We start from the raw sequence: 17,100 nt of genomic DNA on the forward strand, positions 1-17,100 counted from the left end.
ACAGAAACTCCTGTCGCGGGAAATTCAATTCAAACTATAAACGCGCGCCGTTCTCTACCACCACTTGAAAACGATCATCTTTAACTTTTTTAAGATTACTTAATTACTTTGTACCAGAGAAATCTAAATTGAAACATTATAGCTTTCATCTTTACGTTTTATGAAAAGTCATTCAAATCCTGTATGTATCCTAATCAAAATGTATGTATGTATATCTATCTACAAAATTTCTATGAAAAGTTACGAATTGGTCATTTTATTCATTGTAGTGATAGTTCTAGTATTAATAATATAACTTATAGAACAGTGAAAATGATGAAGGTGGGACATCTGGAAAATATTTGAAAATATTTTTCATTACGTATTTTAGAAAATAAAAAAATACTTTGCTAAAATGTAAATTTATACCTAATTAATGTAAACCTTCTTAAAGATAATAAATTTTGAATTACTTCTATACTGTCAGGCAAATTTCTCAATAAATTAAATTTTAGATAAAATTACAAGTATTGATTAACGAATCTAGCAAAGAAGGTAAGCTAGATAACAGAACGCCCGTTCGATAACGTTAAAAATTGCTTATCTTTGAATGTCTGATAGGATGAAACATATATTGGCGATTGGTGATGAACGGATAACAGTTTTTTTACCCACTGTCACGATATAATATCTCAGTTACTATCCTCTCTTATATTAGCAGTCAGTGTATTGAACAATTCAGTTTGCTGTGTATTTTGTTTAGTGAAGCGTTAAAAAAGTCATTTGTATAAGTACGTTTAATTTTTAATTCAACAAACACTGTACTTAGTATTATATTTGCTAGAATTTTTAGAAGTAATTATCCATGTCGTTGTTAAAATGTTGTGTAAAATATGTTATGAATTGTTAATATATTCTGTTAATTAAATAAATTTCAGTGCTCAGAATTGCAAACGGAAACAACACATGACTGAAAGTTTTTATATATTATAAGATTTAAGTGACAGTCAGTGGATAATGTGGTTAGAATTATATAAGAATTGTATAATTATATGTTGATAGATAAGTAAATGAATAATTAATTAAATAAAATAACAAAGAAAACATTTCATTTAACTAGAAAAAGAAAGTTTCTACAACGGTGGGTCATTGGTGTCAAAGTTTATATGCAGAATGGTAAGAACCTTGTACTTTACGTAATCTTTTTATTAAAGGAAATATGTTTCTTGAGAATCGAAAGAAGCAAAATACGAAGAAACGTTTGATAGATTTACGATTTCCTTAGAAATAAATTTTTTATTGGCATTTTACCAAATCTAATCATATACATACGTCCGTTCTAGATGGTAAAAGTAAGCCGGGATAAATTATTCACGATAAATTAATCGCGTAATTATTTCACTATCGACATACGTCCATATTTATATGGTATGCAAAATACTAAAATATTGACAATAATTGAAGATATATAAAGTGGCTTACTGCTGAAGGTTCAGGGTCGCCCACATATAATTGCTTCTCGTTAAAAATCTATAAACACGAGGTCACATTAATTGATTATACTTTTCAAGATTTTTAACGTATTCAAGGCTCTAAAGAAATCTATTCAGAATGCATTGATGTTTTCATTAATTATAGTTTAATGCATATGCGATATTTGGCAGGAATAACGCAAACGACTATATCCATTTTACATATTTATTTGATATAAAATTTCAAAAAATAATGTACACAATATTGGTTCACAAATTACAACACACAATCAGATTTTCATCACTCAAAAAGCATTACAATGGTATATAAGAATAAAGATGTTTGATCCGTAAATATAATCTCAGCATATATTTATATGTGTGTGTGTGTAAGCTATTCTGACTATTAACACTATTCAGTTCTCAAGCTCAGTTGTACTTTACACGTCGCATAATCGTCTGCCTCACTTGTTATATCACAGTAATTCTGAATCAGAATAAACACTCAGTGAAAGAAAAGTACAATGTGGAATCACCTTGGTAGATGGGTTTGCACATGTTACAAGAAGTCTGGTTATAAGCACTTATGTCTTTTGGTGAGTGTGAAAGAACATCTGATTGATAGGGACGACATTCAAACTGAGAAAACGAAAGTCAAGGAGAAATTCATTATACGGTTGAATATATATATACATTCATTCTGATTGTTTAATCATTCATTCGTACTTTATGTTATCTGGTCATCTCGTACATTCTCTGCTTTATTTTTACACTTTGCAAACGACATATCTTTTGTTTAGCGTTCGACTAACTGCAGCTCAAGAGAAATTCATAGCATCAGCCATCATATCATTATACTCTTTCGTGTAAATCAGTTTGCTACCAGTTGCTGGAGCAGCCGATGGTGGTCTACCACCATAGACTATTTCTTCCAACTTTTTCCCTAGAGCTAATGCTATCCTGTCCCTCACGTACGTATACCCACCTTGGTTTTTATGTTCTTCTTGGAACCACATTATCTAAATATACAAAACACGTGACCAGATCCTTACAAAGAAGAATTAGATTGGTTTACCTTAGAATTCGGATACTTTGCTACTTCTTCCGCGAGAAGATGATACGGGAATGGACATAATTGTTCGAGACGAATGATAACTATTTTATCCTCCAATTGTTTCTCCTCACGTTCCTTGACTAAATCGTAAAACACTTTTCCACTACAAATCAACACCTTTTGTATGTTACCTGGTTTGACAAGAGGATCCGAAAGGATAGGTCTAAATGATGTGCCAGGTTCCATTTCGGAGAAAGACGATAGAGCCATTGGATGACGTAGTAAGGATTTAGGCGTCATAATACACTGCATGAATAGATAAATGGTTATGCCAAGTTTTACGTAAATAATAGAAATAATAGATGTAGTTAGAGTAAAATCTGCCTAACCAGTGGTTTTCTGAAAGGCATGTGAATCTGACGACGAAGAGCATGGAAAAGGTTTGCGGGTGTCGTTAAATTGCAGATGATCCAATTTATTTCAAATAATTGCCGTGTCATAATTTGCTCCACGGTCTCTCCTTGGGGTGCACCCGGTTCCGTACCCGGAAGATAAATATAATCGTCGTCGCAAAGCTCGAGATATCGCTCGAGCCTCGCAGACGAATGTTCAGGTCCCTGACCTTCCATTCCGTGCGGCAAAAGTAAAACTAATCCTACTTGTCTACCCCATTTCGATTGGCCAGAGCATAAAAGAGTGTCTATAGTAACCTAAATATAATTAATTTTGCCTAATTTTAAATTATAATCTTTTAATAACAGAGATTGTATCAAATTAAAAAGCGATAATATATGATAATGATAACGTTCTTTTCAAAAACATATATATTGATTTTTCACAACAAAATCAAAGGGTATCTTTTGTATATATGATGTATCATTACGATTACCTGACACGTATTTGCGAAATCACCAAACTGGCCTTCCCACATCGTCAAAGTGTTATGATTGTAAGCCGAGTAACCTAACTCGAATCCTATACTCATAATCATGCAATTCATCAGTTGCTTATCGTAACTGCTTTTTTAAAAGATATTGCCTGTTTACAAGACTCACCGCAAACACCATATTCCGACAACGAAGAGTTAGAAACCGTGTATAATGCTTGTCCTGGAAACACATCATGCAGAATATTTTTGAACGTTTTATCTTTATTTTGATCGTGAATAATATGAATGCGGTGAGAAAAGGTGCCTCGCTCGACGTCCTCGCCGGACAACCGCACGTGGTGACCTTCTTTCAGCAGACTGAGAAACGCTAAGCATTCGCCCATCGCCCAATCTGCTTGCCGAGCTTCCATTAACTGCGCTCTTTTGTCCATTACCCTCAGCACCTACGTTAAAACGTTAAATCGTTTCGGCATAGCTGTCTCAGCCAAACGTTTTCGAAGAATACTTTGATAGGATATCAGTATGTTCTTAGTATCGAGGAAAACAACTGAAATGTCTAATATGTCGAAACACGGAAACATAAAAAAAATAAACCATACCTTAATGTTTATTCATTTAATCACCGTATACCTGACTATGAGAATCGATATCTTTGGGAGGAGTTGATATTGCTTTACAAATTGTCTTCATGGTTTCCATGTTGATGCCGGTGGATGGTATCTTATTGTTGGGACTTTGATTAGCAAAGAAATCAGACCACGGTATATCGTGCCAGTCGCTCAAGTGCAACGAGTCTATCGTTTTCGCCTTTTCAAACTCTGCTTCGCAGTAGTCAAAATATTTTTCAGTTTCCTAGACAAATTGAAAAATAGTAAGAGATAGAACGGACGACTAAAAACTTATCAATATATGGAATAGTAATCAGATCTGTATGCACTTCTTTTGCAATCGCTTCGGTAATAACTCCTTCTCTGAGCAACTTTTCCGTATAAATGGTAAGTACATTCGGATGCGTCTTTATACGTTTATACATTAATGGTTGCGTAAGCATCGGCTCGTCTAATTCGTTGTGTCCGAATCTTCGATATCCCACGATGTCCAGAACAACGTCGTTGTGGAACATTGTCCTGTATCATTAATTTCCAAGTGACAGAAAAATGATTCCTATACTGATATAAAAATAGAACATATAAGTACCTATACTCTGCAGCAACTTTGCTACAATAAGCTACTAAATCAGGATCGTCGGCATGCATGTGAAATATAGGGGCATTTACAACACGTGCTACATCCGTGCAATGAACGCTGGACCGGGAATATCTTGGATCAGTGGTGAAACCGATCTACATTTGATCGATATCGTTAAAACAATTGATCATTTATTAGGTTCGATTGTAGTAACAAATGGATATCATTACCTGATTGTTAATTACAAGATGAAGGACGCCACCAGTCGTATAATTTGGCAGATTAGTTAAATGCATCGTTTCATAAACGACACCTTGCCCCGAAAAGGCGGCATCTCCATGAACCAAAATAGCCATAGACTTCTTACCGACTGGAATAAACAAACTTTTAATCATAAATTTCTTGATCAGCAGTCAACATAGATGCATACGTACATTTAGCATCGTCCTTTTCCACTTGTTCGGCTCGAACTCGACCGACCACGACAGGATCGATTGCTTCCAAATGAGACGGATTAGCCATCATAGAAATAAGAATCTTCTTCTTGGATCTGCAAATAATTTCAGTTGAATTATTTATAATTTCGTAAATTGCGTCACTATATAATAACGTGATTTTTTACCTTTCTAAAATTCTTTCCGCGTGTGTTCCCAAGTGATACTTTACGTCACCAGAACCGAAACCTTCCAAAGGAATCGGATGAAACTGAGTAAGAAGTTGATGCAGCGGTTTGAAACAAACATTGATCAAGGTGTTTAACCGTCCTCGATGAGCCATTCCTATCACAGCGCTTTCTACTCCTATAAACATGTTACATCTTTCGGCCGATGCAAATGAAAATAGCTTTTTCAATAATTCATTAATTTTATTACCATTTTCTGCTGATGTTTCTAAGCATTGTATCATCGATGGTATAAAAGCTTCGGAACCCTCCAAACCGAATCTTTTTTCAGTGGGGAATTTTCGCGCCAAAAAGCCTTCGAACGTTACTGCTCTCATAATGTTTACCCAAATGAATTTTCTATGATCAGCTGGTAATTCCCAAGCTCCAGGTACTTCAAACTTCTGTCTCAACCAATCTAACTGGAAAGGTTTAGTGAAGTAATTCTTCATATAATACTCGATGTAATTTCTAAGTTCCAAACACCTTTCAATCACTACTTTTCTTTTATTTAACAATCCAATTACTTATTTTTTTTTTTTTTGTTCTTCCTTATTCTCTTTAAGGGACAATACTTACTACAACAAGGTCGTGAATGTAGGTATACTCGAGACCTAGATGACCACAATAAACTTGGTTCAATCTCATTAGTATTTGGCGCAAAGGAAGATTTCGTTTAGGACCACCAATCACGGTGAATGGAGCAAGAGGAAATTCTCTGTCCATATCAGCCTCGGTCATTCCTTTCAAATGTTCTCGCACCACGATCGCGGGTGGTAAATTAGAAGTGCCTTGAAGCTTATACGATTCTGGATTTTGTATGCCCAGTGGATCGGTATCAGCTATTAAATGACCACGTGCCTTAAACCAATAAAGACAAACTTGACGATCTATTGACGAGTGGATTTACTAAGGTGAATTTAACTTTAGGTCTCGATTGATGAGTGATACCTGATAAGCACGAATCGTGGCATTAATATCAAGAGCTCCATTTATAAATTGTTCACCTTGCATGTCACCGTTGGATTTCGATTCTGCATTCTTTCCAGAACTTGATGCTATTCGGTAACAAGATGACGATATATTTTGTTTTAAATATAGTACAGTGCAAAAGTCATTGGTCACCTACTAAATGAAAATATTTTGTACTTACGTACATGTTTAATTCAAGAATGATTGGTAGCTCGCTAAAAGAATATTCAATGATTTGAAATAATTAACGTTTTATGTAATTCTATTTTATCCTGTCGCAGAAAAAAATCTCTCGTGATTCTTGTCAAACAATTTTTGAATAAACTCGCATCCTACTATTTACCATTACATATGTCTTTACATATCTCGAACAATTTATTTATATTCTTTGCCTTGCTCTTCTCTCCATACTGGCTCTAAATGATCTCATATGTGTTTTGTAACATTTAATTTACCGAAGTGTCTAGAAAAAATCGTGAACTAGCAGAAACGACAAACAAGTAGTATGGTTAAAAGAAATATCTAAAGATTTGTTTCTATGTAACTCCGTGTAGAAATATTTCCTGAAAGTATGACGGATTGCCATTGCTAGACCGCTATCGCAGATGACCCAAGACTTGTATACTGTACATGTATAGCTTTTTTAAAAAACCATATCGTAATATTACATACAATGAAACTTCGTTTGTATATAATCTTAATAGGCAACAAGTAATTTATATAAACGGAATATTGTAATCTATCATAAACATACTATTAAACTCTAAGGAAAAGACCACCTGATAGTGCAGAATTTGACGGTTTCGTATTAGAAGATAATTCAACTCGAGTGGACGCAGGTGTTGTCAAGTTAGAAGCTGATGAATACCCCGATGAGGTGGAGAATTTCGGTGAGCTGGAAGCTATTGACTCCGGTAGATTATCAGCATAAGTTAATCTAAAATAGGAATCCCACGAAGTGCTGACGGACTTCGGATCTTTCCTCCACAACTGGTACATGTGATCCAAGTACTGACTGTTATTCATGTTCAAGACGTAGTCGTACCTATTGTTCTTACGACCGCCTTTCTGGTCATCATGGTGAAAACGCACTTTGGACTGTTGCGGCTCGAACGGCACGAATAGGCAACGTTTGAATATCCGATGTTGGTCATTGCGGGACTTGAACAAGCGATTCACATATGAGACGAAAAGTCGAAAGCTATTATAAGATTGTGATTTCGTGTACATGTCCCCATTTGATGGTATTCGCGACCAAGATGCTGAAAATTTTGTACAAACACTTTCGAAATTTCAAATTTAATCGTCAAACGTATCGCATTTGAACCCGGGATCATAACATCGTGACACCTGACTGTTTGGAAGGTCGCTCTGTCGACTAACTTCGGCTAATACTCTTTAAATTCTTGTACGAAATTGCTCACTTCTCAAAGTTCAAATTTAGTACTTTGCCTTTTACAATAAATTAAAAGAGGATAATTTAAAAGAAAGAATCATTCGTGTTTGAATTTACAGAATATATATATGCCTGTAGCTGGATGCATGCACATTCACACGTTCCTCAAAGAAAGACTTTAAATCGTAATAAATAAATTTGCCTAAATTTTTCAAACAAACAGTGAAAAACAGTGAAACTAGATCGATTGATAAAACTGCAACTTCTCTCGCCGTTCTCGCCATACGTTTTTGATATGGCACCAAGCTTCTTATCGATACTTTCTCGCAGAAATGTTTGAGATAGAAATCAGTAATTCGGCATTACAGAATAAAGTGAGATGAAATGACGCAACATGTCACGCAACCCTTAGATGATTTGATTAACCTGCCCTATATAGACGTGCAACTTGACATAACATCTTTCGGTAAAAGAATATTGCACTTTATTCGCAGAAGATGGTTCAAGTCGAAGAAATTATTACGCGTGCCAGTTTTCCTAAGAACCCAATATTCCTTTTCCCACGCGGTCCTTTTTGTGAAAGCAAGTGCACCAAATGTTTATTGACAATCTAAGTTATGAATCTATTGCTTTCGGCTTTCTAATTAATTAAAATGCTTTTGTATACGTAGGGCAACGCGATATCGTTGTACGCAGATCATAGGGTTATAACTATTAGCCCGAGTAACGATCCAAAGGAAACAATTTTTCCGAGTAATCACATAGTCTCTAAAAAGGTAGGTATTACAATTAGCAAACAAAAATATCGATCCAGTGCGTAATTTATTTTTGGATCACTTCATTTACAGTACACAATATGGAACTTTCTACCAAAGAATCTCTTTGAGCAGTTCAGACGGATTGCAAATTTTTATTTTCTCATGATGACAATAATATCTGTGATGATAATATCTCCGATTTCTCCGTTAACCAGCATTCTACCGCTAAGTTTCGTCGTATTTGTAACCGCGTGTAAGCAAGGCTACGAAGATTATAACCGTTACATGGCAGACAAACGAATAAACCGAACATTCATCACAGTGATCCGTAATAAATGTGTACAGGTTGGTGCAATTGTATTGGCATATCTGAAAAAATTGGTTCGATATGGTGGCATGATAGAAGAGCGACGTGTATAAACAATTACTAATTCTTACATATCTGCAGAAACAAATCCTAAAAGTTTTTTCCTTTTTTTTTTATTTAGTTGTTTACATTCACAATTTGTCCGATTTGGACATTTGGTAGAAATTTTTGGCTGTTTGATTATCATATAGGTGGTTACCCTCAGCGGTGGTTACCATCTTCGTGAAATCCTAAAAGTGTCCACTGTTAGGATAGGAACGTCGCTATTATTCGATTTATATTATTTATATTATCTAACAAAACGTTTTATAGCTTGTATTAGAGATCAGAAGCGAAATTAAAGGAAAAAGATGTTTGACTTGCTAAATAATTAATTACTAATATCTTATTTCAAACCGGTTCCCTGAAAAATTTACTTTTCTTTCCGTAGAGAATTTACGTCACTCTTGTAACAAATTTCTTGTAAAGATCTTTTTATCTGTCACCAATCGAAAGTTAAACTTCGAAGTACAGAAATTACACTTTGTACAACAAAGAGTGTTGTAACAACCACGACCGATAAGATATCAAAAATACGATAACAATAGAAATCGAGAAGGGACGGATGTTAAGTCTGTTTGTAAACATTCTCATACCTTTTACGATAAACCAATATGATATAATAATTTACAACATCGAACGTAAAGTAGTAATATAAAAATCAAGTGGAGAGGAAAATTTAAAAAGACTTTTCTTTATTTTACATTTCTAGAACGTACCTTGTGAAGAAATAGTAGTTGGAGATTTAGTGAAAGTGTATCGCGAGCAAGATGTTCCTTGCGATCTTTTGCTTCTTTTTAGCACGGATAATACGGAACGCTGCTATATCACCACATCGAATCTCGATGGTGAAACCAATCTAAAAGCAAGTAATTCTTTCTTAATCGAATTAACACGTTGAATGCCACATCGGTTTCGCAAGGTTTGGCCGTGCCGCCATGATGAAGTTTTTATTATGTGATACATACAATATAATGTTGAAATATCACCTACAGGAGGTATCGTACGGTGTATAATCAACATTAATGAATTTATCTCACTGAGGTCACCGGTAACTTCCATGGCGCTGTGGTGTAATTTGGCTCGATTCACTTATTTTTCGCGATTATCAATTATCTCATATTGTTTCTTCGCGTTGGATAAACGTATGGATAAACCACAATCCACAAACGGACCGTCACAAGATTTAGCATTTGTTACTTTACTGTGTAACAGCACTCGACGACAGACCTTCCAACGGTTTCTATCCCGGGACGTGCTACACAAAAGCTCCGTTCTTCGGACAAGATAATTGCTAAATGTCGAAAGATCTTCGAAAAGTCGGCATACCTTCAACTAGCCTAAGTACCCGCTATAAGTCTTCCGATTTCTCTAATTAAGGTCCTTCAAACTGAACAAATATCTCTTAATCTTAGCTTTCCTTGATCTATTATCTATTACGAAGAAATACGAGAAATCCTTTCTCGGGTTTTTCTCAGATACGATGCTAGCAACTTTCTCTCGAGGGCGGTTAGCATCCTTCCTCAACCACCAACCTAGTAGATTAACCAATTAACAGCGACGTCCATTTTCCTCACTTTCCTAGCGAAAACTTTGAGAATTGTTAATACTTGAAACGTCTTGAAATGAGAATTGTTAACAAATATACTGTTTAAACCCTTGGTCTATAACCACAAGCGAGACTCGTGGTAAAGAATTTGTGCCATAAGGGAAAACCACGAATCTAAAAACACTATTAAAACACGTCTTAAAAGCACTATTTGTCCTCAAACGTTGTTTATTATTTCACAATTCCTTTTGTAGCCCCTAAATATACATGTCATAAGAAGTATACATCTTGCGCCAATTCGGGCATACGGCTGAACAGATGAATGGCACGGTACGCGACTGAACTTCTTGCTTACTATGGCACGCGCGATCAGCAAATAGCGTGTAGGCCAAGGGGTTAAATATATCCGAGTGTTTCTTCAGCATCTATCACGTTCTATACACCTCAACTGTTAAGGCTCTTAATTGCCATCAAACATTTTTCAAGTCGAAACGTTCCTTAGGGTTATTGTTCACTCAGGTAAAAGTGGGATTTCCCATCGACAGCCACTGGATAATAGATCTATATTTCATGTATAAATAAAACTGTTTTTATATGTTTTATACCGCATTAATTTCGTCACACCATTTTGGTAACGATGGTAATAATACAAAATTTATAACTATTGGCATTTGTTCAAATTATGTACTTCTACTAATCTTGGTGCGCCGGTCACCGATGACCCCCGCGGCATTCAACGTGTTAAGGAACAGATTTCATAATAAAAAACGTTGAAATAGCAGTGTCGATGATATTTATCGAACTATTATTTGTTTAGGCTGTGATGATCCCAAAAATACTCACGAAAATGACCATGCAACAAATAGCATCTATGGAAGCCACTGTTACTTGCCAGCATCCTTCGTCCGATCTCTATGCTTTTCATGGCAAACTGGAAATAAATAATGGGAACAATGAAATAGCCAATGGACATCTAACGATTAATAATTTATTGCTTCGTGGGTCCAGATTAAAAGACACAGATTATATTATCGGTTGTGCGATTTACACAGGTCACGATACAAAACTGTCCCTCAATTCCAAGATAAAGAGCAACAAATTCTCCACAGCTGAAAAGTAAGCGCATTGAAAAATGCAAAATGCTCATAGAATGTGAAAACTGATATAGTTCAGTGAAATGAAAAGTATCTATAAATAGTGAACGTTTCTTTATAGATCCATCAACAAACACATCATCTCGTTTATCGTCTTACTTCTGGTCGAGGTACTAGAATCTTGTGTAATGAAAGTCATAACAGAGGCGAATGCGAAGTGGGAATCGTACCTTGGTACTATCCAGTCCATTACTTTCGGTTCATTGGCTACAGATTTTCTGAGCTTCACCATTCTATACAATTACATTGTGCCGATATCATTGTACGTTACAATAGGTAAAAACCATGTTTTTTTTTATCCTTTCTTCGTCCTAAAAATATTTTTGCCGTACGATACCAAATTATCATCGTTCAGAATTGCAATTCTATCGATTAAATATTGCCACAATTAATCTCAATTTAATCGCGATGCAAATAGGAACATTTCTAACAAGTTCCAATCAATTGTTCTCGTTACAGAATTACAAAAATTCCTCGGTTCGTTTTTCTTCAGCTGGGATCTCGATATGTATGACGAAGTCACGAACCAACCGGCATTGGCCAACACGTCGGATCTAAACGAGGAGCTTGGACAAGTCGAATATTTGTTCGCGGACAAGACCGGTACACTCACGGAAAATCTGATGGTGTTCAGGCGAGCCTCGATCAATGGAAAAGTTTATATCGAAAAAGATTGCGATGGTAATTTATATTTATTACCTCCGAACGGCGACGAAAATCAAGCAATCCGATTAAAAACTTGGGAGGTAATGTCGCATTTACAATGGAATAAAGTCTTCCTTTAAGTCCATGTTTAATATAGTTTTTAATTAAATTCTAGCCAGATATTTGGCATTTTATGATAAGCCTTTCTCTGTGCCACTCGGTTCAAATTTCACCTCCGAGTCAGGCGCCCGGTGTTATCGCTAGACGCACGGAATATCGCGCCAGCTTTAAACAAAAAAAGATCCTGCAGGTGAACAGTTCCTTGCTAATGGATCCGAATTTGCCGCAGTATCAGGTAAAAATATTTGTCTCGTAGGTGAACATAAATCAACATTGTCATATGTTTTTGTTTCTTTGCGAAATGTTGAAAAATTCTTTCGTTTCATATGACACGTCGACACGTCGTGTTAACGTAATTCATAACGAACGAAAGACAAAGCTGTACGAAAACATCGATATTTTATGCGAAGCTAATTTGACTATCGGTCGAACATTTAAAAATATCTGATCACTATGCGGTAGGCAGCATCAGCAGACGAAAAAGCTTTGGTCGAGGCCAGTGCCAGATGCGGGGTGGTCTTCCAAAAATGCACCAACGACGTGATAGAGTTGAAAATTTATAAGAATATCTTGACCTACGAAAAGCTCGAAGTTTTAGAATTTACTTCCGGTTAGTATTCGAAGATCTATAGAATCGTCAATGGAATCGCAGGTTTTTTAAATCGCTAATTCTTTGTCAATAGAACGCAAAAGGATGTCGGTTATAGTGAAAGACACTGCTGGAGATTTCTGGTTATATTGCAAAGGGGCCGACTCCGCTATGTTACCACTGATTGTCTCAGGCAAAATCAACGAAGCTATCACACACGTGGCCGATTTTTCAATGGTTAGTCGATTCTTGCACTAAATTCGTGCACTTTCATTACTGTGAATTCGATCGTTACTTCCTACTTCCTATATGTATCGTTAACAAATTTTTTAGAGAGGTCTTCGAACCCTAGTTGTTGGCTATAAGAAAATGAGCCAGATCGAATACGATCGACTATTACAGAGAGTGGAACAAGCTAGACAAATAATTGGAATGGAACGAGCGGTATACATGCAGCGAGCTTATGATCAGATGGAAAGCGGGCTCACTCTGTTAGGTGTGACCGCTGTTGAGGATCGTCTTCAAGAAGATGTGCCGGAAACATTGGAGTGCTTGCAAGTAGCCGGTATTAAAGTTCGTAGGATTAATACCAAGAACAAGAAGAAAAAAAGAAGACAGACTCTGTCAAGATCACACGATTTCTTTTTTATTTAGGTGTGGGTGTTGACTGGCGACAAAGCAGAAACTGCGGAAAATATAGCGTTTCTTTGTGGTCAATTCAAGAGTGGTACCGAAGTACTAAGAATGCTAGAAGTAACCATAGGGCAAACTTGTCTAGTTAAACTTACGAATTTTGAGTAGGTACAATTTAATTATTTTTCATACGATCATTCCAACTTTAATTCATACTGTTATTCTATTTGGTTTCATACGATTCCAGGCGAAGAATTATCCTCGAACCTTACAGACAGTACGGATTGCTAGTCGATGGCTGCAGTATTGCAACTGCACTAAGGGACCATGCGGCACAATTCAGATCAGTTGCAATGGCCTGCGATGCAGTTGTTTGTTGCAGGCTAACGCCATTGCAGAAAAGCCAAGTAAGTTTATCGTAAGAGAAGAAAAATGCATTTTATATAATGTTTTTTGATTTTTAATGTTTATAAGATTTTCTTAAATCTGTGCAGATTGTAAGCCTGGTTAAAAAAGCAAAGAATAAACCGCACACCGCGGCCGTTGGCGACGGAGGAAACGATGTCTCGATGATACAAGAAGCTCATGTCGGAATCGGAATAATGGGCAAAGAAGGTCGACAAGCGACCATGTGCTCCGATTTCGCGATAGCGAAATTTAAATTTTTAAAAAAAGTTCTACTGGTACACGGACATTGGTACTATGTAAGAGTCAGCACTTTGACGCAGTATTTTTTTTACAAGAATTTTATCTTCATTACACCGCAAGTGTTGTACAACACATATTGCGGCTTTTCTGCACAGGTAAAACAATTTTGAAACAGATGTTCACTTACAATTATATGCAAATGATTTCATTTTACGATCTACGTATTTTCAGGCATTTTACGATGCATTGTTCTTAATGCTTTTCAATGTCTTATTTACATCGTTGCCGATATTGGCGTACGGATTGTTCGAACAGAACTTCACTGCCGATAAACTATTATGCCAACCATATTTGTACAAATTACATCGGCACAATTATTTATTAACTAAATGGCAATTTTTTGTATGGAGCGCTCTAGGTAAAGTAGATAATTCATTAACAATGATCAAACTTCAGAAGATTTCACGATCTAAACCTAATATATTCTTCCAGCTTTATGGCATACCCTTGTCATATATTATATGTCACATGTGTACATATCCATCAATCCTGTTATACTGCATAATAATACATCAATAGATCAGTGGGCATTTAGTACATTTGTTTTTCATTTAGTTACATTAGTGGCCAATGTGCAGGTATACCAAATATATTTTTATTTCATAGGAAAATACGTTACACGAAGTTCTCTATGATTTCCAATTTTTAGATACTATTGCGTAGTTGCTATTGGACGCTACCCCTCGTACTATCAGTAACATTATCAGAACTAACATTCCTTGTATTTGCGATTCTTTATTCATTCGTGCATGTGTAAGTAAGAATATTACAAACTTCGCAATTGTGAAACCTATAATTTTGTCCCATTTCTCTGAGATATCTTTTACATTTATTTCGCAGACGATATGACGGCGATATGCTGAAAGTTTTCCCGACGTTATTATCGTCGATAACATTCTGGTTCTTAACCATCGTCATTGTTATGATTTGTCTAATCCCCGACTGCTTAGTCATTATATACAACAACTATAGACCAGTTCGTATAATGAGAAGAAATGAAGAAACGCGGCAGTATACTAACAATAGTACCAATGATAATACCAATGATAACACGGAAAACGTACTGTTACAAGCATATATATATATATATATTATAACATACATTCGAATAAGTCAATATTCCAAACTAACGATAATGAACCAATGTAATATATTTTTAGACGCAACGCTTTTTCAACACGATCCCATGGAAATTCAACTTTATATTGCGAAAAGCTAAATAAACTGGAACCAGATTGGAGCACTCCGATTCTAATCAAATTAATAAATTATTTCTCGTATCATAAGGAACGTAAGTCATTCATTAATTTATTAATTTATCATTCGTTCATCGGATAGAATACATAAATGTATTTATCATTAAACTCCAAAGTCATTTGTAACGTACTAGTAAAATTATGTTACGCGTTACTATTGTATTGCATTGTTTATCATTAAACTCTAAAGCCAGTTGTAACGTACTAGTAAAATTATGTTACGCGTACATATCTATAATTGCTTGATTAAAACAATGGAACATTGTTGCAACTCGGATAAAAGTAGTAATTAGTAGTAACTAGTAAGATTCATTCATGACACGTGCATTTTTATATAAACATTGTATTCATATAAATATTATAATCGCAGTATAGTAACGATACAGTTACTAGTATAGATAAGTCTGTTAATAAATGTAAACCGTATTTTAATGAACGTATAGTATGATTATGTACGGTTTGGAGTGACTCAGGAGTCGCGTTCTTAAACAATTTATAATTTACGTATTTATATACTGATTCCAAGATAATTCTTTGATCACTTCGAACAATATAATTTAGTGAATACAATGCACATGTTGTTGCAGAATTCACAGCATACTATAAGGAAGATAATTCTATATAATGAGTCTCTGCAATTATCGATTGTAAATTAATATAGAATACAACTATAGGATAAAAATACGTACTTTTGTACTTTATGACTGAAATACGAACGTTTTTATTTCTTAAGCGACCGAATTTTATAATAAAAATTTGATAAATATATGTATATATTTTTTTACTGATCCACAAACTATTTATTGCAAATAAATACTAATTTCATACCGAAAAAATAGATAAGTTTAATTCATACCATAGACAAGTATACAGCATAAACCTCGCATCTTATGGGACTTTGTCCCCTATCTTCTGAAATACCGATCGTGTAAAAAATCAGAGTATTTCTTGTGCCTTCTACGATTCACAGTCATGGATGCTGGAATTATATTTAACTCAACAAATACAATTGGTAAAGTAAGTTGAAACATCGAAATGTTTCAATCATGAATATTTTAAACATGATATTATTTACATGTATTATAAATAGTGTTGATAGTTACAGAATTTTTTAATAAATTAAACAAAGCTAAAAACAAATTTAATTTCCAATACACGCATCAGATATAAAAGTATTAAATATATGTGTACATATTTGATTTGGAAGTTCTAATTTTGTTAAACTTTTTTATTGGGAACGATACATATTTAATAAAAATTCATAATTAATACTCATTTAGACATTTTTCTGTACCAAATGAAATATTGCGCATGTACTTACTTCAGATAAATGGTGACAAGTTATAAAAAATACTTTAATTTAGTCACTTAGTAAGTTGAAGTTTAGTTTATATTCTTTACCTTTAATACTTTCACCAAAGGATGGCGTTAAATACAAAATCCTAACTTCTCGATCGTAGCGTTTTATGGTGGTCGATTTGTAAAATACTATTCCCGACATTAAATAGTTACCTCTTCCATTGAAGTTTCAGACCTATGTATATGATCGTGGTTCAGACACTAAAAGTCTTACCCCCACCACTATTATATGGAATCGATAATATAGCATGCGATGCGAAAATGGTATGAGGGGTCAGATGATCCCCAAAACATGGGGCACGAAAAACATTG

At 35.0% G+C, this 17,100-nt stretch overlaps 2 protein-coding genes across 4 annotated transcripts; one reads left to right on the forward strand and one right to left on the reverse strand.

Moving 5' to 3' along the window:
- Window positions 1-1,099: 1,099 nt before the first annotated feature.
- Window positions 1,100-15,463, forward strand: LOC117242193 (probable phospholipid-transporting ATPase IF). Of its 2 annotated transcripts, none has more exons than XM_033508662.1 (19): window positions 1,100-1,155; window positions 8,283-8,387; window positions 8,460-8,714; window positions 9,488-9,640; window positions 11,142-11,440; window positions 11,540-11,754; window positions 11,938-12,224; window positions 12,299-12,478; window positions 12,706-12,853; window positions 12,927-13,069; window positions 13,166-13,405; window positions 13,487-13,629; window positions 13,713-13,872; window positions 13,960-14,268; window positions 14,345-14,531; window positions 14,606-14,751; window positions 14,823-14,926; window positions 15,014-15,233; window positions 15,334-15,463. In XM_033508662.1, exons 1-19 carry the CDS (start codon window positions 1,153-1,155, stop codon window positions 15,394-15,396), a joined length of 3,360 nt encoding a protein of 1,119 aa, XP_033364553.1. In that variant the 5' UTR covers window positions 1,100-1,152; the 3' UTR covers window positions 15,397-15,463. The 2 variants fall into 2 exon arrangements, with proteins under 2 accessions (XP_033364553.1, XP_033364552.1); XM_033508661.1 differs by lacking the exon at window positions 1,100-1,155 and adding an exon at window positions 1,883-2,047.
- On the reverse strand, window positions 1,987-7,614 carry LOC117242194 (2-oxoglutarate dehydrogenase, mitochondrial-like). Of its 2 annotated transcripts, XM_033508663.1 has the most exons (16): window positions 6,995-7,445; window positions 6,195-6,301; window positions 5,823-6,104; window positions 5,455-5,665; window positions 5,205-5,382; window positions 5,017-5,132; window positions 4,813-4,952; window positions 4,592-4,737; window positions 4,332-4,521; window positions 4,025-4,246; window positions 3,561-3,837; window positions 3,395-3,480; window positions 2,895-3,215; window positions 2,527-2,811; window positions 2,178-2,470; window positions 1,987-2,090 (listed from the first exon to the last, which is right to left on the reverse strand). In XM_033508663.1, exons 1-15 carry the CDS (start codon window positions 7,443-7,445, stop codon window positions 2,270-2,272), a joined length of 3,213 nt encoding a protein of 1,070 aa, XP_033364554.1. In that variant the 3' UTR covers window positions 1,987-2,090; window positions 2,178-2,269. The 2 variants fall into 2 exon arrangements, with proteins under 2 accessions (XP_033364554.1, XP_033364555.1); XM_033508664.1 differs by having other exon boundaries at window positions 2,046-2,470; window positions 6,995-7,614.
- Window positions 15,464-17,100: the final 1,637 nt, after the last annotated feature.

Source organism: Bombus vosnesenskii, unplaced genomic scaffold (genome assembly GCF_011952255.1).
Source record: "Bombus vosnesenskii isolate JDL3184/JDL3185 unplaced genomic scaffold, Bvos_JDL3184-5_v1.1 scf7180000016265, whole genome shotgun sequence".
NCBI classification, from domain to species: Eukaryota; Metazoa; Arthropoda; class Insecta; order Hymenoptera; family Apidae; genus Bombus; species Bombus vosnesenskii.

What these genes read in the sequence shown, in the direction of transcription:
- LOC117242193 (XM_033508661.1), top strand. Translation starts at nt 1,976, where the DNA reads ATGTGGAATCACCTTGGTAGATGGGTTTGCACATGTTACAAGAAGTCT. An exon ending in TGCAAGTAGCCGGTATTAAA is followed by an intron (nt 13,406 to 13,486) that starts GTTCGTAGGATT and finishes TTTTTTATTTAG; the next exon opens with GTGTGGGTGTTGACTGGCGA. An exon ending in GTTAAACTTACGAATTTTGA is followed by an intron (nt 13,630 to 13,712) that starts GTAGGTACAATT and finishes ATACGATTCCAG; the next exon opens with GCGAAGAATTATCCTCGAAC.
- LOC117242194 (XM_033508663.1), bottom strand. Translation starts at nt 7,445, where the DNA reads ATGTACACGAAATCACAATCTTATAATAGCTTTCGACTTTTCGTCTCA. An exon ending in CCACGATTCGTGCTTATCAG is followed by an intron (nt 6,105 to 6,194) that starts GTATCACTCATC and finishes TATTGGTTTAAG; the next exon opens with GCACGTGGTCATTTAATAGC. An exon ending in ATCTTGTAATTAACAATCAG is followed by an intron (nt 4,738 to 4,812) that starts GTAATGATATCC and finishes GATCAAATGTAG; the next exon opens with ATCGGTTTCACCACTGATCC.